At 44.7% G+C, this 13,012-nt stretch overlaps 2 protein-coding genes across 5 annotated transcripts in view; both read left to right on the forward strand.

Moving 5' to 3' along the window:
- The first annotated feature begins 130 nt into the window (after nt 1-130).
- On the forward strand, nt 131-6,327 carry stn1 (STN1 subunit of CST complex). Of its 4 annotated transcripts, none has more exons than XM_070827856.1 (9): nt 131-419; nt 683-778; nt 1,162-1,239; nt 3,042-3,215; nt 3,626-3,737; nt 4,817-4,967; nt 5,265-5,387; nt 5,494-5,566; nt 5,814-6,327. In XM_070827856.1, exons 1-9 carry the CDS (start codon nt 287-289, stop codon nt 5,969-5,971), a joined length of 1,098 nt encoding a protein of 365 aa, XP_070683957.1. In that variant the 5' UTR covers nt 131-286; the 3' UTR covers nt 5,972-6,327. The 4 variants fall into 4 exon arrangements, with proteins under 4 accessions (XP_070683957.1, XP_070683958.1, XP_070683959.1 ...); XM_070827857.1 differs by having other exon boundaries at nt 5,268-5,387; XM_070827858.1 differs by having other exon boundaries at nt 3,045-3,215.
- Nucleotides 6,328-8,056: 1,729 nt separating this feature from the next.
- The window catches only part of sh3pxd2aa (SH3 and PX domains 2Aa), a 94,236-nt gene continuing 89,280 nt past the window's right edge, over nt 8,057-13,012 (forward strand). Inside the window, exon 1 of the mRNA XM_070855927.1 lies at nt 8,057-8,154. Coding sequence (XP_070712028.1) covers nt 8,059-8,154 — 96 coding nt within the window. The 5' untranslated portion in view covers nt 8,057-8,058. The remainder of the gene's footprint in view (nt 8,155-13,012) is intronic.

Consider the following 13,012-nt stretch of genomic DNA (forward strand, 5'->3'; position numbering starts at 1 on the left):
ACGCGCCATAAAGCTAGTGTGCCAGTACAACGTTTTTGAGTAGAGGAATATTTTCATGCTGTTCTGCAGTTTTGACCTTTTTTGACCCGCTGTACGTGGATATTACTGTGCCACGGCCAAAACAAAAACCTTTTTAGCACTTTTAACAGCGCGTCATGTGACCTGTGTTTACTTCCTCATGACGCGCCTCTGCTGCTAGCTTACTTTATTGCCGGAGACTCCTCATCCAAAGGGAAAGGAAACACGACAAAGCGGTCAATTATCTGCTTTTTGCATTCATGATGAAATGCAGGCAGCTACGATGGATCCAGCGGAAGAGCCCCCATCGATGTTGTGGGGTCTGGACCCGATCTTTTCTGCCTTCGCCAGGCTGTATGTCAGAGACATCCTGCAGATGACAGAGTCCATACAGGTGCCAGGTAGCAACACCTGTGGAAACACAACATGTGTCATTTACTCACTGTAGCCTCGGTCTTTAACTACATGGGAGCCTCCACGAGTAACGTTACAGGGCTGACTGATCAGCTGACGGAACATTATTAACACATTACCAACTTCTAAACTAACGCCATTACTCTAAATGTGATGTCTGCACGACAGCTAATTACTTTTGTAAGTGCAGAGCCAACTTTTAACTCATCAAGGTCGTGATTGTTGTTCTCTATCCACCCATCTCTCACAGGCATTTACTTCTATAACTCACATCCAATCTACAAAGTGGATGTACTTGGGACAGTTGTTTACAAGAGAGAAAGGGAGGACTTCTTCTGCTATGGAGGTGATTCTTTCTTTTCTTTTCTGTGTTGACATTTCAGTCAACACTTGCACATGCACTGAGTGTGTTTGCACGTATCAGTCGTGTATTGTTGTAATAAAATGAATCTAATAAATAATGCATTAACTATTATAGCAATATCCTAACTGTGTGCTGTCTTTGGGGGTCACTTTGGGGCCTGCTCTGGCAGTGTCAGCACAGCAGTGATTCGTGTTGCATGTCACGCACGAGGGCTAAAACACAGAGGAAGTCTCCACCTGTGACACAGCCCCAGTTTTTACATTTGGCAAACTGACAAACACCCTCTTCTGATGTATGTAAACATGTAACATGGCGCTGACTTCCCAAACCTTGTCTGATTTTGAGCATCTGACCTGTGTTCGCAGTGGATGACGGTACTGGCGTTATAAACTGCCTATGCTGGAAAAATGACCTGCTGAAAGAAGAGGGGCGTCCGACTAAAGGTGAGTCTGCATCGTGAGTCTCAATGTTAACATCGTTGTAGAAGATTGGGTTTGTCAAAGCACTGCAAACTAACCTATTGAGGACAAATGATTTGAAATTGTTTTTCATGTGTGGCGTGATGGGACTACAACTTGCGCTTAGTTGTGCAACCCTGCGTTGTGAAATGACAAATAAATGAACACACAGCACTATTTAATTGATACTCTTCAGCCATATTATTACATATGAAATAGCATTTATTTGCCCCATGGTTTCCTCCTAGCTCAATCTGTCATGTAGATGAAAAACAGGCATATTGTCAGTGTCACTAAATGTAGTTTTATTTCCGTATAGTTTCTGCCTTAATGCTACCCTTTGGAAGTTCTATTTACAGTGAGCGCGTAGTAGTGCGTATTCCTCAGGCCGAACAAATCTGTCAAACGCGTTTCTATTCTCACAAAGCATTTGAAAGCTGATTTTTCTTCATGTACTGTACGTGCTTTGAAATCTGTTTCGTTTACATCCACGTGTTCATTGGCTAGCAGAGCGGTCGTCTTGCCTTTTTTGCTGGCACTTTGTCACGTGTCTTTGCACGCCATGACCTTCAACAATGGCATTGTGTGCTGTACAAGCCTCCATTTGTGAGTGTCAGTAGGCATTGGCTACAAACAAGGTGTGGACCCACTCTTCAAAATATTGCTCCGTAGTGTTACTAGTGGTGGAAAAACTCCACAGGTTACCTTTAACCTACAGCTCAAAAGGCCCATGGACCCTGGAATGCTCTGTCTCCCCAATAACTTTGACTAGTACGATGAGCCATCCTCCTGAAGTCATTTGGAAGTCCTGATCTTGTCATTTAGTGTACTTTAGCTTAAAGCAAGATGTTGGAGTGAGCCACATTGTGTGGGAGGGATGCTCAAAATTGTCCCATAGTTGCCATTTGGACCTTTTAAGACTTGTAATCTTTCTGCTTTTACATGATCGGATTAGCACCATTTAAAATGTTTGTGATTTTGTTGGTGCGGTTTTTTTTTTTCCCGTACACCAAGACAAAATCAGTAAAAACCTGATTGCTTCTATTAACTACTGTGGGATCATTTTTATTCCCTCTGTTTCAGCCTGTCAATTAAAGCTGCAACATTTTTTTTGCCAGTTGTAGGCAGTATAACACTCTGGAAACACAACAGTGGACTCATTGTCATTATATAAAGATGTTATGGGAGATGTGTTAATATTTACTCATCCAGCAGCGACACAAAGTCCAATAGTCACTCTCCTTTTAGCTATGTTTTGGTCTCAACCAACTCATGATAAAAAATATTTTGGGTATTTTGCTTGCTATGTTGCTAGTCTCTAATTTTGTCTATTACATTTTGCACTGGGCAGGCAGAGTGGTACAATACTAGGTGGGTATTCTCTGTTCTTTCATCACTACAAGTGACCCATTTCACTTAACCCTTTATAGGGCAATCATTGAAATACTTAGAAATTAAAAATTTCAACCCTAGACCATTACTGATGGTTTCTTGCCGGTCTGTCATGTAGCCTGATTGTCTTGGAGAAATCTTGTAGTTCTGGGGGGGCATTTTGAACTCCCACTTAAGTTACCAAATATGGTCCCTTGGCCGATAAAGGGTTAATACTTACACATAGGCATTTGATTCAGTGTTCATAAAAGTATTGATTTTTAAATTCTAGCCTTTTTATGGATTACTTTATCCATTTTCAGGGGTGCCTTACAAATTCATTATTATATATATATATATATATATATATAGATATATATATAGATATATGCCATTTATTAATTTGTCATCTCCAGCAGAGGGAAAACACAGTGGTGGTGCTCAGGGAGGCTTCAACCTGGTTGCTGAGCTGGAGAAGCTGAGACAGGCCCAGAACAGTCGCTGCCACCTGGAGATCGGAGAGCTGCTCCGAGTCAGAGGACCGGTGAAGACGTCGAGGCAACAGAGAGAAATCTCAGCATCTGTCTACTGTGAGCGCAGAAGACTGTCCTCACATGTCCCGCACATGCTGTTTGACATCCAAAGTCACCTTCCACCTTCAATAATTTACCAACCAGCCACATTTTTCCAATATTAGAATAAGACAACAATTGTCCAAGAATATCAAGATTTAAGTGATGGTATATCAGAAAGTACAACTGCTCAAACAAGAAGATACATTAGCTCACAGCACCTCTTACCCCCACACACCTGCAGTGCAGAGGACAGTCTTTACCCGAGCTCTGCAGCCTCGTTTTATGGTGTCCTACACGTGTCTCTCTTTCTCTTTCACACACGCACATTCACACACAACACATTTTTTTTTTTATTTGAGTGTACTTGCCATCTGTACCCTTTGCACATTCATCATGTGTGTATCTGTGTCCGTGTGTGTTCCCAGATAAAGTGAACGACCCAGTGATGGCGGTCCAGATAGCGTGGATGATGGAGGTTCCTCAGCTCTACAGACAGTGCTATGACAAACTGCTCGAGCTGCAGCCTAGCGCAACAAGGTAAAAACATCCATCCACGTACCGCAACAGTAGATTACAACACTGTATTCAGGTTTCCACCCAAACTTGAACTTGGAATTTCCAGAAATTCAGCAAAAGAAAAGGCATGTGCAGAATCGAGGAGAAAATGCTGCTCGTGCAGAGAGCTGACACGAGTCAGCTTCATTACATCGGCTCGCTTGGTACATATAAAGAAACAGTCAGGTGTAGCCGATTACAGCAACACTGTGCAAGAAGTGGTGTTTTTTTTGCAAATGAGTGCTCCTACAGTTCTAAAGTACCAGTCACATTTACACCAATGTCGTCAATGCATACTGTGCCGCTCTTTTTCTCCTCTAAGCTTCCTCTGTCAACGTCCTCTTTGGTCTCTTCTTCTCTGCCATGACGTCCGTACTGAGAATACCGAGCTAACTTCCTCTTATAGATAGCTGAAGACCCATAGTTGGTGGTGTATAATGATGTGCGGTAAAGCATAACCGGCTCAACCAAAGTTACATATACATACATAGTGTGACATCAGGTGATGGGGGCGCGGAGTGGGATTTAGTTAAAGCCTGAATCCACAGTTTGCAAAGGTTCATTGTGGTTTATGATATGTTTGGAAGAGTTTGATCAATAAAGTAGAGAAGATCTACACTTTATTTATCAAGAATAAATCACACTGTCACAATCATTTCACAAGAAAAGGTAAAAAACATTTGATTCCAACTTTATGGGCAACAGTGGAAAATGTTTTAACGCGTTTAAATTGCGTTAAAATCTCACTGTGTTTGTTTCTACATGAAGATGTAGTAAAACATGCACAAAGGCATACCCCCTAAATACATTGCAGCGAAGTACCCTCGCGGTTTTTATCTTAACATGGAACAACACTGAAGGCAGGCTCTAATTTCCATGTGCAGAAACAGGAAGAAAGCAACAACCAAATGGAATGCCTCCTAAGTAAGTTATGAAATGAGGAAGTAATAGTAACAAGCTGTCACAGCCGAGCCTGGTGATGAATTTCTCAAGCTCAATCATTTCTACAGATTTTAGCATTTAGCGTGCATGGTGTTAAGGCCAGAATCTTTGTCTTCCAGTGACTCAGCCATTAGTTCCCTCAGCAAAGCAACGAATATCATCAAGGATTTCTTAAAGCAGAAGTCGGTGACCAGGTTCAGACCCTATGATGTTCAGGACCTCCTGCAACCTCTGATGTCCAGCCAGCCTCAAACAGCTTCAGCAGACCAGGTACGCCACAAGAATAATGCGGGAGGCTTTTCCTTTGAAGATTTGTGGGGGTAAATTATTCATTATTATTTATTACTATTTTAAAGCTGCTAGCAATAAAAGTTCAACTACCTGGCACATTTGGGTTGTCCGTATTCCCACAAAACTAGATCTTAACATAACACTGATGTATTTCCACACAGCAGTGCAATTTGATAACAGAGAATTACTTGGATGTCTAAAACTGAAATAAAAGCCAACAAAAGCAGGAGTCATTTCAGTACTGTTGTGTTATCATGCTTCTCTGTTGCTGTTGAGGAGCCCGTGGCGGGTCCGTCTGTGTGCCAGCAGCTGCGCCAACTTCTGAAGGAAGCCCTGCAAATTTTACAGGACGAGGGTGTTGTGTACCGCAAGGTCAAATCCCAGGATGAAGTCTATTATGTGAGAAACAACGGAGGATTTGTTCAATTCTTCCCACATCAGTAGGTGATTATTGCCTGGATTTATTATGGACACGTGTCTGTTCCGCGCTGTTTTCCCCCCTCAGGTGACCGCGCAGGACAAAGATCTGCTCATGGCCGTCAAAGACATTATCAGGGAGGACTCGAAAAGAGAGAAGTGTGAGTAGACCTGAACTTTTAGTCCATGTTGACCCGCTGTAGTTTTTTAGTTCGACTCTGTGACAAAATGTCCTTTGCAGCAGTGTGTTGAATATATTGGTAAGTCTCAGTCAGCTGAACTAATCAGGACTGAGGGCTTTTGTTTAGCTACTTGTCAAAGATCAAATGAGAGTGTTATTTTCCCACGTAACCTTGGTTTTCCTAGCCTCGCGTGTCCGCTGACACTTGTTTCCCCCTGTGGCCGTAGATGCAGCGAAGGGCTGCCACATCCTGCACATCCTGTCTGCAGTCAGGCAGCGCTACAGCCTCAATGTGAGCAAAGCAGCGCTGGAGCTGGTCCTCCAGTCGCTCGAGTGCGACAGTGACATCGTCAGCACCAGCGACAGCCACTACACTGTGTTTTGACTGGAGCACAGTGGGGTCGGCGGCCCAGCATCACTGTGTATACTGTGTGTGACGTGGCGTGTTGGCTCCAAAATGTGAGCATCCGATGCACTGAAGTAAATCATGCCATTTGCATTCCTTTGTTCATCATCATCAAGTGTAGCTCTTCAGTTGAACTCCATATTTGTTGTGCTTTAAGTTACAACTGCACGTTAGTGTGCTATGGTCAAATATTAAGTTTAATCCAAATTTATTGGAAAGCCGTGCCTAAGAAAATGGACATCAGGGAAACTTTAAGTCCCACTGTGCACTCCATTGTTGTTTTATGATAGTAGAAATTACTGAATGAATCCACAATAAATGACGGACAAACGTAAGGCTCGTGCATTTACATATTAACCTGCTGGGAGATGTGGGGCACAAATGAGCTCCTGGGTCTCCTTTAGGCCCCATTGCTCTGACAGTATGTCCAATGTGTAAAGCTTTTCTCTAAAAGTATGCATGGCAGACACCCCTTGGCCCTTTATCCACCCATAAACTATAACAGAACTACACAAGACAAACATGTAAGTATATTTATGTGAAATAATGGTTATTGTTACCAGCTCTGTGCAACATGTCGTCTTCTCATGAGATTACAATGATGCCTCCTGCTCAGGCTGAGGTCCTGACCGGTCCTGACCGGGCCTGGTGCAGTACAGCACATTTCTTGTTACATTGGCGGAGTGGCCCTTTAAACACAAATGTTGGAAGCCCTTGTTATTTATATTTTATTTTAATCAATTAATTAAACAGCCACAAATGAATTGCCTCACAGTACACCCTGGGCCTTTGGGGCCCCTGAGGATCTGGGGCCCTGGGGGCAGTTGCTCACTTTGCCTGGTTGGTAATCCAACCTTACATAGTCTCACATGCACATTTAATTACATCACCACAAAGCAGTTGACACACATTAAACCTGATGCTTTCGGGGGCCCCTGGAGTCCCGGGGCCCGGGGGGCACTTACCCAGTTAGAACTGCAGCCCTGGGCTCATGGCTCTAGTAAAGTAATTAGAGTAACAGAACGTCTTCAGGAGTTATTCTAAAGGTGATAGCGGTCCGGTCCGGTCCGGGCGGTGCTCTGAGCCCCTTTAAAGCAGCTCAGCCTGTGGATGCTGCGAGCTGGAGGAGAGGGACAGGCCGCGTGCGCAGGGGGGCACTGTTCGGTCGGTAATTGGCTCCTTCATGAGGAGCAGGCCGCCGCTGATTGGTCGCCTGTGGAACATCTGTGTCCATACTTCCAGTCGCTCGTGTCTCCGGCCAGAAAGCTGCTCAGATCTCCGAGCCTGGAGAGTGTTAACAAACTGAGCATGGCCTCTGTGTGAGGAGCAGGACGGCTGTGTGGGGGGGGGACATGTCAGTGAGTAACACGCGTTCAGGCCCGACACCGCTGACGGATGATCTCAGCAGGAAAAGTTGCGGGGCCCCGGAGGAAGACAGATGAATGAGTGCAATGAAGACTGCGCTGTCTGTCGTCTTCATCATCATCTCACACACCAGCACGCTTCCTGTGGAGGGGGGGCTCAGCCGAGTCCTTATCTTTGTCTTGGGTGCTTTATTCCAAATCGGCCCGTGGACGCGCGGCGCGTGAAGCCCATCCCACCCCGGTCCTTACATTCACCGGGAGGCAGGAGGCGTCGGGCGCTGGGTCTGCCGGCTCCCTGTCTCGCTGAGCCAGCCTGTGACCCCCCAGGTATGCGGACGCCCCCTTCAGCAGGCATCGCGGCAGACACAAAGGAACTCGCTTTACTTTTTTTCTATTTTTAAGGTGACCGACTTCATCCGCCCCCCACCGGCCAGCCCCCGTGCGGCTGCAGGCAACGTGAGGCTCTGCTCGGATCTGCTCGGACATTCGGCTGTGTGTGTGTGTGTGTGTGTGTGTGCTCACCGACAGAGATCGGCGCGGGCTCAGATGGACTATTGATAAGTTTCTAATCAGATCGACGCTCGCTGCGTCAGGAGGGACGGCGTGATCTCCTCACGGACCGCTCAGCTGTTCGGTGACACGGCGATGAAGCTTGAGATTTGATACAAGATCGCTTATCCGGAGCCTTGCCCGTCGCTTTTAATGCATAGCCTTTGCAGGGTCAAGATGCAGTTTCGGACTGTGCTGGACGTCAAAGTCGTGGACGTGGAGAAGAGGCGCAATCCCTCTAAACACTACGTGAGTTTTCCTGCTTGCCTCCTCCATGTCACCTTATTTCCCACCGCGGCCAGTTCGGATGTGCCGAGCCTCTCTCTGGCCTGTTCACAGCCACAGCATGACACCTAAACGCAGCATTTAGTCCACCAAATGTAGCCTAGCTGCTACGTGGAGCCCACAGCTCAGCTAAAACCCGGTGTGCCACTCCTGCTCAGCAACATACCTGCTCGTAAATAACGCACCAGAATCTAGAGGCATTATTGGCTGAGCAGGCAGCAGTTCATCACCACCACAGATCTGCTACAAGTCCACCACCAGCACTGGGACCTGGTCCTGCTGCAGCTTCTGTCAGTGAGAGCGTGTAGTTCATGTGTTGCATGTGTAACATGTTCATCCCACCAAATGATCCAGTTCATGGAATGCCAGCTTAAACCTGTGTTTTTCACTCAGCTCATTCAGGTAGAGGCAAAACTTCTGCAGCCAGGTCACCCTCAGCCTGGCAGTGCTTCAGTATTGTATTTATTATGAGGAATTCAAACAGGACTACGCAGACGGTCCCCCAGGCTTAAATCACAGCAAAACACAATCCAAAATGATTTCTGTCATCTTCGCTGCCAGACCCTCTCAGTCCCTGGCGTCAGGACGTGTCTCAGACGGACAAAAGCTGCAGAAAAAATATTTTGACTTGTCTTTTCATGCCTAAAATCAAGATGAGCCCTCACGACACGGTCTTGTCATGAACATCTAAGTTCTCATTTGTAACCAGCTGACAAAATAATCTGATCACAATCTGCCTTCAGTAGCCGTTCTGGCTTGAGAGCTGCCAAACTGTACCAACTGTACCTGATAACCCTTCAGTGCACCCTTGTTTTGACTTTAGTCTGGTGTCATTAATCACGTTGTAAGAACGTATAGGTCACTTTATTCTCCTCACAACAGGCTTCCGTGATTATTATTACCACCCTGCTCCTCGCCTCCTGTGGCCTTCTTCATCAATACCACACTTGTTATAAGCGAGAGTCTGTGTTGGGGCAGTGCGCTTCGTGGCCCCGGTTAGATCCTATTTCCAGCTCATAAACAAGTCATAATAAATGACTTGCTCGTATGCAATTACAGCCCTGCAGACCCTCATGCCTAACGATACTGTATGTGGACACAATTAGCACACTTGTTCTCCTTTGAAAGGGGGAATTCAGAGGGCTCTCTCCATATGTGTCCGTTTATCACACATACTGCACCTGAAGCGTCCAGATATTTCTGTAGATAATGTCGTGCTAAACACCGTACTGTGCTTGTGTGTGTGTATATATATGTTTCTGTATATATTTTTAGGTGAAACTAAATTCTTACACTGTTGAAGCATCACCACACGGAGCCTCGGGACAAAAAATTAGCTACGGGTCCCAACTGACAGCCCCCCCCCCCCTCCCCTCCCCTTTCCTCCCATTCTCTAGGTATTGTGTATGTACTCTGTTGCCTTCAAGTACCCATCAAGCGCAGCACACGCAGCAGACTCCACATGGCACTTTAATTATAGTTTGCCTGGAGCTCTTGCATCCAACCAGTCCTGGCATACTGGAGTGCTACCTGCCCCCAGGTTTGTGTTTACTTGATTAAACACAAACTCATTTATGCCCCATGTAAGAACGATATCAACACGAAATAATAATGGTCTTAAAACTAGATGTCGACATGGCTTCAAGATTAGGTAATGGTGCAAAATGTGCCCCAGGGACCTCAGTTAATATTGTGCTTCAGTGGGGCAGGTTCCCCAACAAATCTGTGGATTCAAACGACGACAGACTAAACATTAGATTAGATATCGTTTATTGGTCCCTCAGTGGGGAAAGTTTGCTGTTACAGCAGCTCAAAGGGGACAAACAACAGCACACAGTTAAAAGAAATAGAAAATTAGATAGCAATAATATAATATATACAGAGGAAACAACTATATACACAATAATTACAAAAAAACCAACAACAACAGGGTGAGGTGGAATGGGATGTGAATTATTGCACAGAAAATAAAACTAAACATGGGGCCTGTGGAGGACGTCCACTTGACCTGGTTGGTAAGTGACTTGTAAACGACCTGTTTAAACTAATAATAATAATAAGAGCCTGGTCAGAAGTGCCTAAAGGGTAGTTCAGTTTTATTCACTAAATATCAGGATCACAATCTTTTTTTTTTGCAAAAGAGATCAAATAACAAATAGCACATACACAACATCCCAATGAGACACACACACACACACACACACACACACACACACACACACACACACACACACACACACACACACACACACACATTAGTAACTAGTACAATGCTACAGACACATGAATTGATATCATGATAAATACCATTAAACAAGTGCCTCAGATGAATGACGCTAACCTGGCCAACATCTGGTGTCATGGTCGGTCACTTCGACAGCACGGCCTCATGCATGAAAACGCAAGAACGCTGATGTCAGAGACGGCCATCTTGCATCAGTTATGAAAAAGCTTAACAGCACACACCAATCTTTAATGCTATGTAGGTGGAATACGCTTCTTGTACGTTGCTTTGGACAAAAGCTTCTGCCAAATAAATGTAATACTAATAATATCGTGCATCTCTTTCCACAAACAATCCTGGTTTTCTTTCATAATCCACAGACTAGAGAGCTTTCTTTGGAACTACTTTCTACCAAAGAAATAGTCCCTATGAAGATTGCGTGTTCAGAGGATTATCCGCAGTAACCAGGACGTTGTTGGAGCGTTGAAGGCTTTAAATATCATGTTTCAGCACCTCCGGTTTGAAAAAAGTGACACCCATCTTCCCGCTGCTGCATAATAATTAATACATTTTTGGCAAATGAATGAATACACATTAATTACTGATATGTTTCACTGTCTTAACCTCTTAAGACCCGAGCTCTTGTTTGATATGCATTTTTTATTTCTCCTTGCTATTTGGGCTTATTGGACCCTGATAAGTATAAAACCTAAGCATCATCTTTTTACATGGTGTAGTTTTAGAGAAACATTATGTCCACATATGTGGACAATCGGTCTTAATTTCCAGAAAACACAATAATTCAATTCAATTCAATTCAATTCAATTCAATTTTATTTGTATAGCCCAATATCACAACAGAGTGTATCATAGTGCTTTACAAAGTTCACTGAAATGTAAGTGTAAGTGAACAAACAATCTAATAAAGAGTCCAGCAGTCGATGAGGCCAATGGATCAGTCTGATGGATCAGTCCGAGGCATCACCTGCCCTTTATGACCCTCCTTCTTCGGGAAGGAAAAACTCAAAAAACCCAATAAACTATAAAGTCACCTTTGTGCAAAACTCTCTATTTCCACCCTGAACATAGCAGTTTCTTTTCCTGACTGTGCTTTTGCATGTATTTATAACACATACAAAACATATTTTGAACATGTTTTGAAAATCACGGTGCAAAAAACAATATGAAATATCAACAATTTTGCCCACACACATGTCCATACGGCCCCAGCTAAGCAGAATTAACTACTATGGTGATATAACCCAAAATGTGATGTCCACGCATGTGTACGCCAGGTCTTTAGAGATTAATTAAAATTTAAATCAGACACGGGGCCAAACAGGTAGTATCAGCAGCTCTAAAGGGCACCGACTAACTCGTTGTATCTTGTCGGTCTGGTTTGTAAGAATGGTGCTGATCTTCTCATTGTCAGACTTTTCCCTAAAAACCCACATTAAAAACAAATAATTGTGCTTTGCGGGCTAATGTGATTAATAAATTCACAGGCAGAACTCTCCTGTGTTGAGAGGCAGTGGATTAATGGTCTGCTGCTCGTATGCAGTCATATGTTTTGAAAGAATCTTAATGCACGGTTATTGCTTCCACAGAGTTGTTTAGTGGTGTAACACGAGCTCCCCAAATCAGTGCATCTCTATAGGCAGCCAGGCTTTAATACACGTACAGCCAAAGTGGAGCAGGAGCTTCTCAGAGCCCGGCTGAGCTGAGCTGCAACTGTGTTTTGGGTTCTTCTGTCTCAACGGACCAGTTTCCAGTTCTGGCCTAGTTTCCCTAGCTCTCCTGTCTCATGGGACAATGCTAGTCACTGTGAGAAGAAAAAAGAGGAGAAGAGGGAGGGAGGGAGGGAGGGAGGGAGAGAAAACGAGAGAAAGACACAATCTGTGGCACCCATTGAATCTCATTTGTAATGTTTGTGAAAGCAGCTGGAAATGCTTATCTTGTGAACGGAGGGGGGGAAAGGGACTCGGGGCCTTGTCGGAGGGAAGAGCTCGTCTGACCGTAGGGAAAGCCGGACCGCTGAGTCGCAAACACGCATCAAACACACACACACTCTCCTCCTATCAGCCGTGTGTGTGTGTTTGTGTTTGTGTGTTTGCAGGAGGAGGTGATAAAAGAGAGAACTAGGTTGGCCATGTTTACTTTAAGCTTCTGTTTCCCCTACAAGTCCCAGTCCCATAACATTTCATTTTGGAGAGACTCCTGTGCAGTTGCAAAGGCCCAGCCTGGAAGACGGTGTTGTTATTTGGCAACATAAAACGTCTCTTCAGAGAGCTGTTCCCCACTCAAATATTTATTGGCCTATCAAACGCAGAGTGATATCTTGGTGAGAAAGGTCCCTGTTTTCAGATGCTCACCCCTAACAGAGAGGCACATGCTTGGGGGGGGGGGCGGCGGGAAGGTTTATGAGGCCGACTTTTTTTCTTTTGGACTGAGCTGACCATTGTTTTGGGAGAGTTTGACGACTAGCTGGAAGTGCTCGAGGGCTTTGTGTGTGTGTGTGTGAAAGAGAAGAGGGTGAGTCAGGGGCTTTGCTGACGTCTGTTAGTAATTCTTTCGCTCAGTTTGCAGAGCCCTAACTGT

Source organism: Pempheris klunzingeri, chromosome 3 (assembly GCF_042242105.1).
Source record: "Pempheris klunzingeri isolate RE-2024b chromosome 3, fPemKlu1.hap1, whole genome shotgun sequence".
Classification (NCBI taxonomy): Eukaryota; Metazoa; Chordata; class Actinopteri; order Acropomatiformes; family Pempheridae; genus Pempheris; species Pempheris klunzingeri.

Excerpts from the sequence above, each read along its gene's own strand:
- stn1 (XM_070827856.1), top strand. The coding sequence starts at position 287 with ATGCAGGCAGCTACGATGGATCCAGCGGAAGAGCCCCCATCGATGTTG. Across the intron at positions 3,738-4,816 it reads CTGCAGCCTAGCGCAACAAG|TGACTCAGCCATTAGTTCCC; the intron begins GTAAAAACATCC and ends TTTGTCTTCCAG. Across the intron at positions 4,968-5,264 it reads AAACAGCTTCAGCAGACCAG|GAGCCCGTGGCGGGTCCGTC; the intron begins GTACGCCACAAG and ends GTTGCTGTTGAG.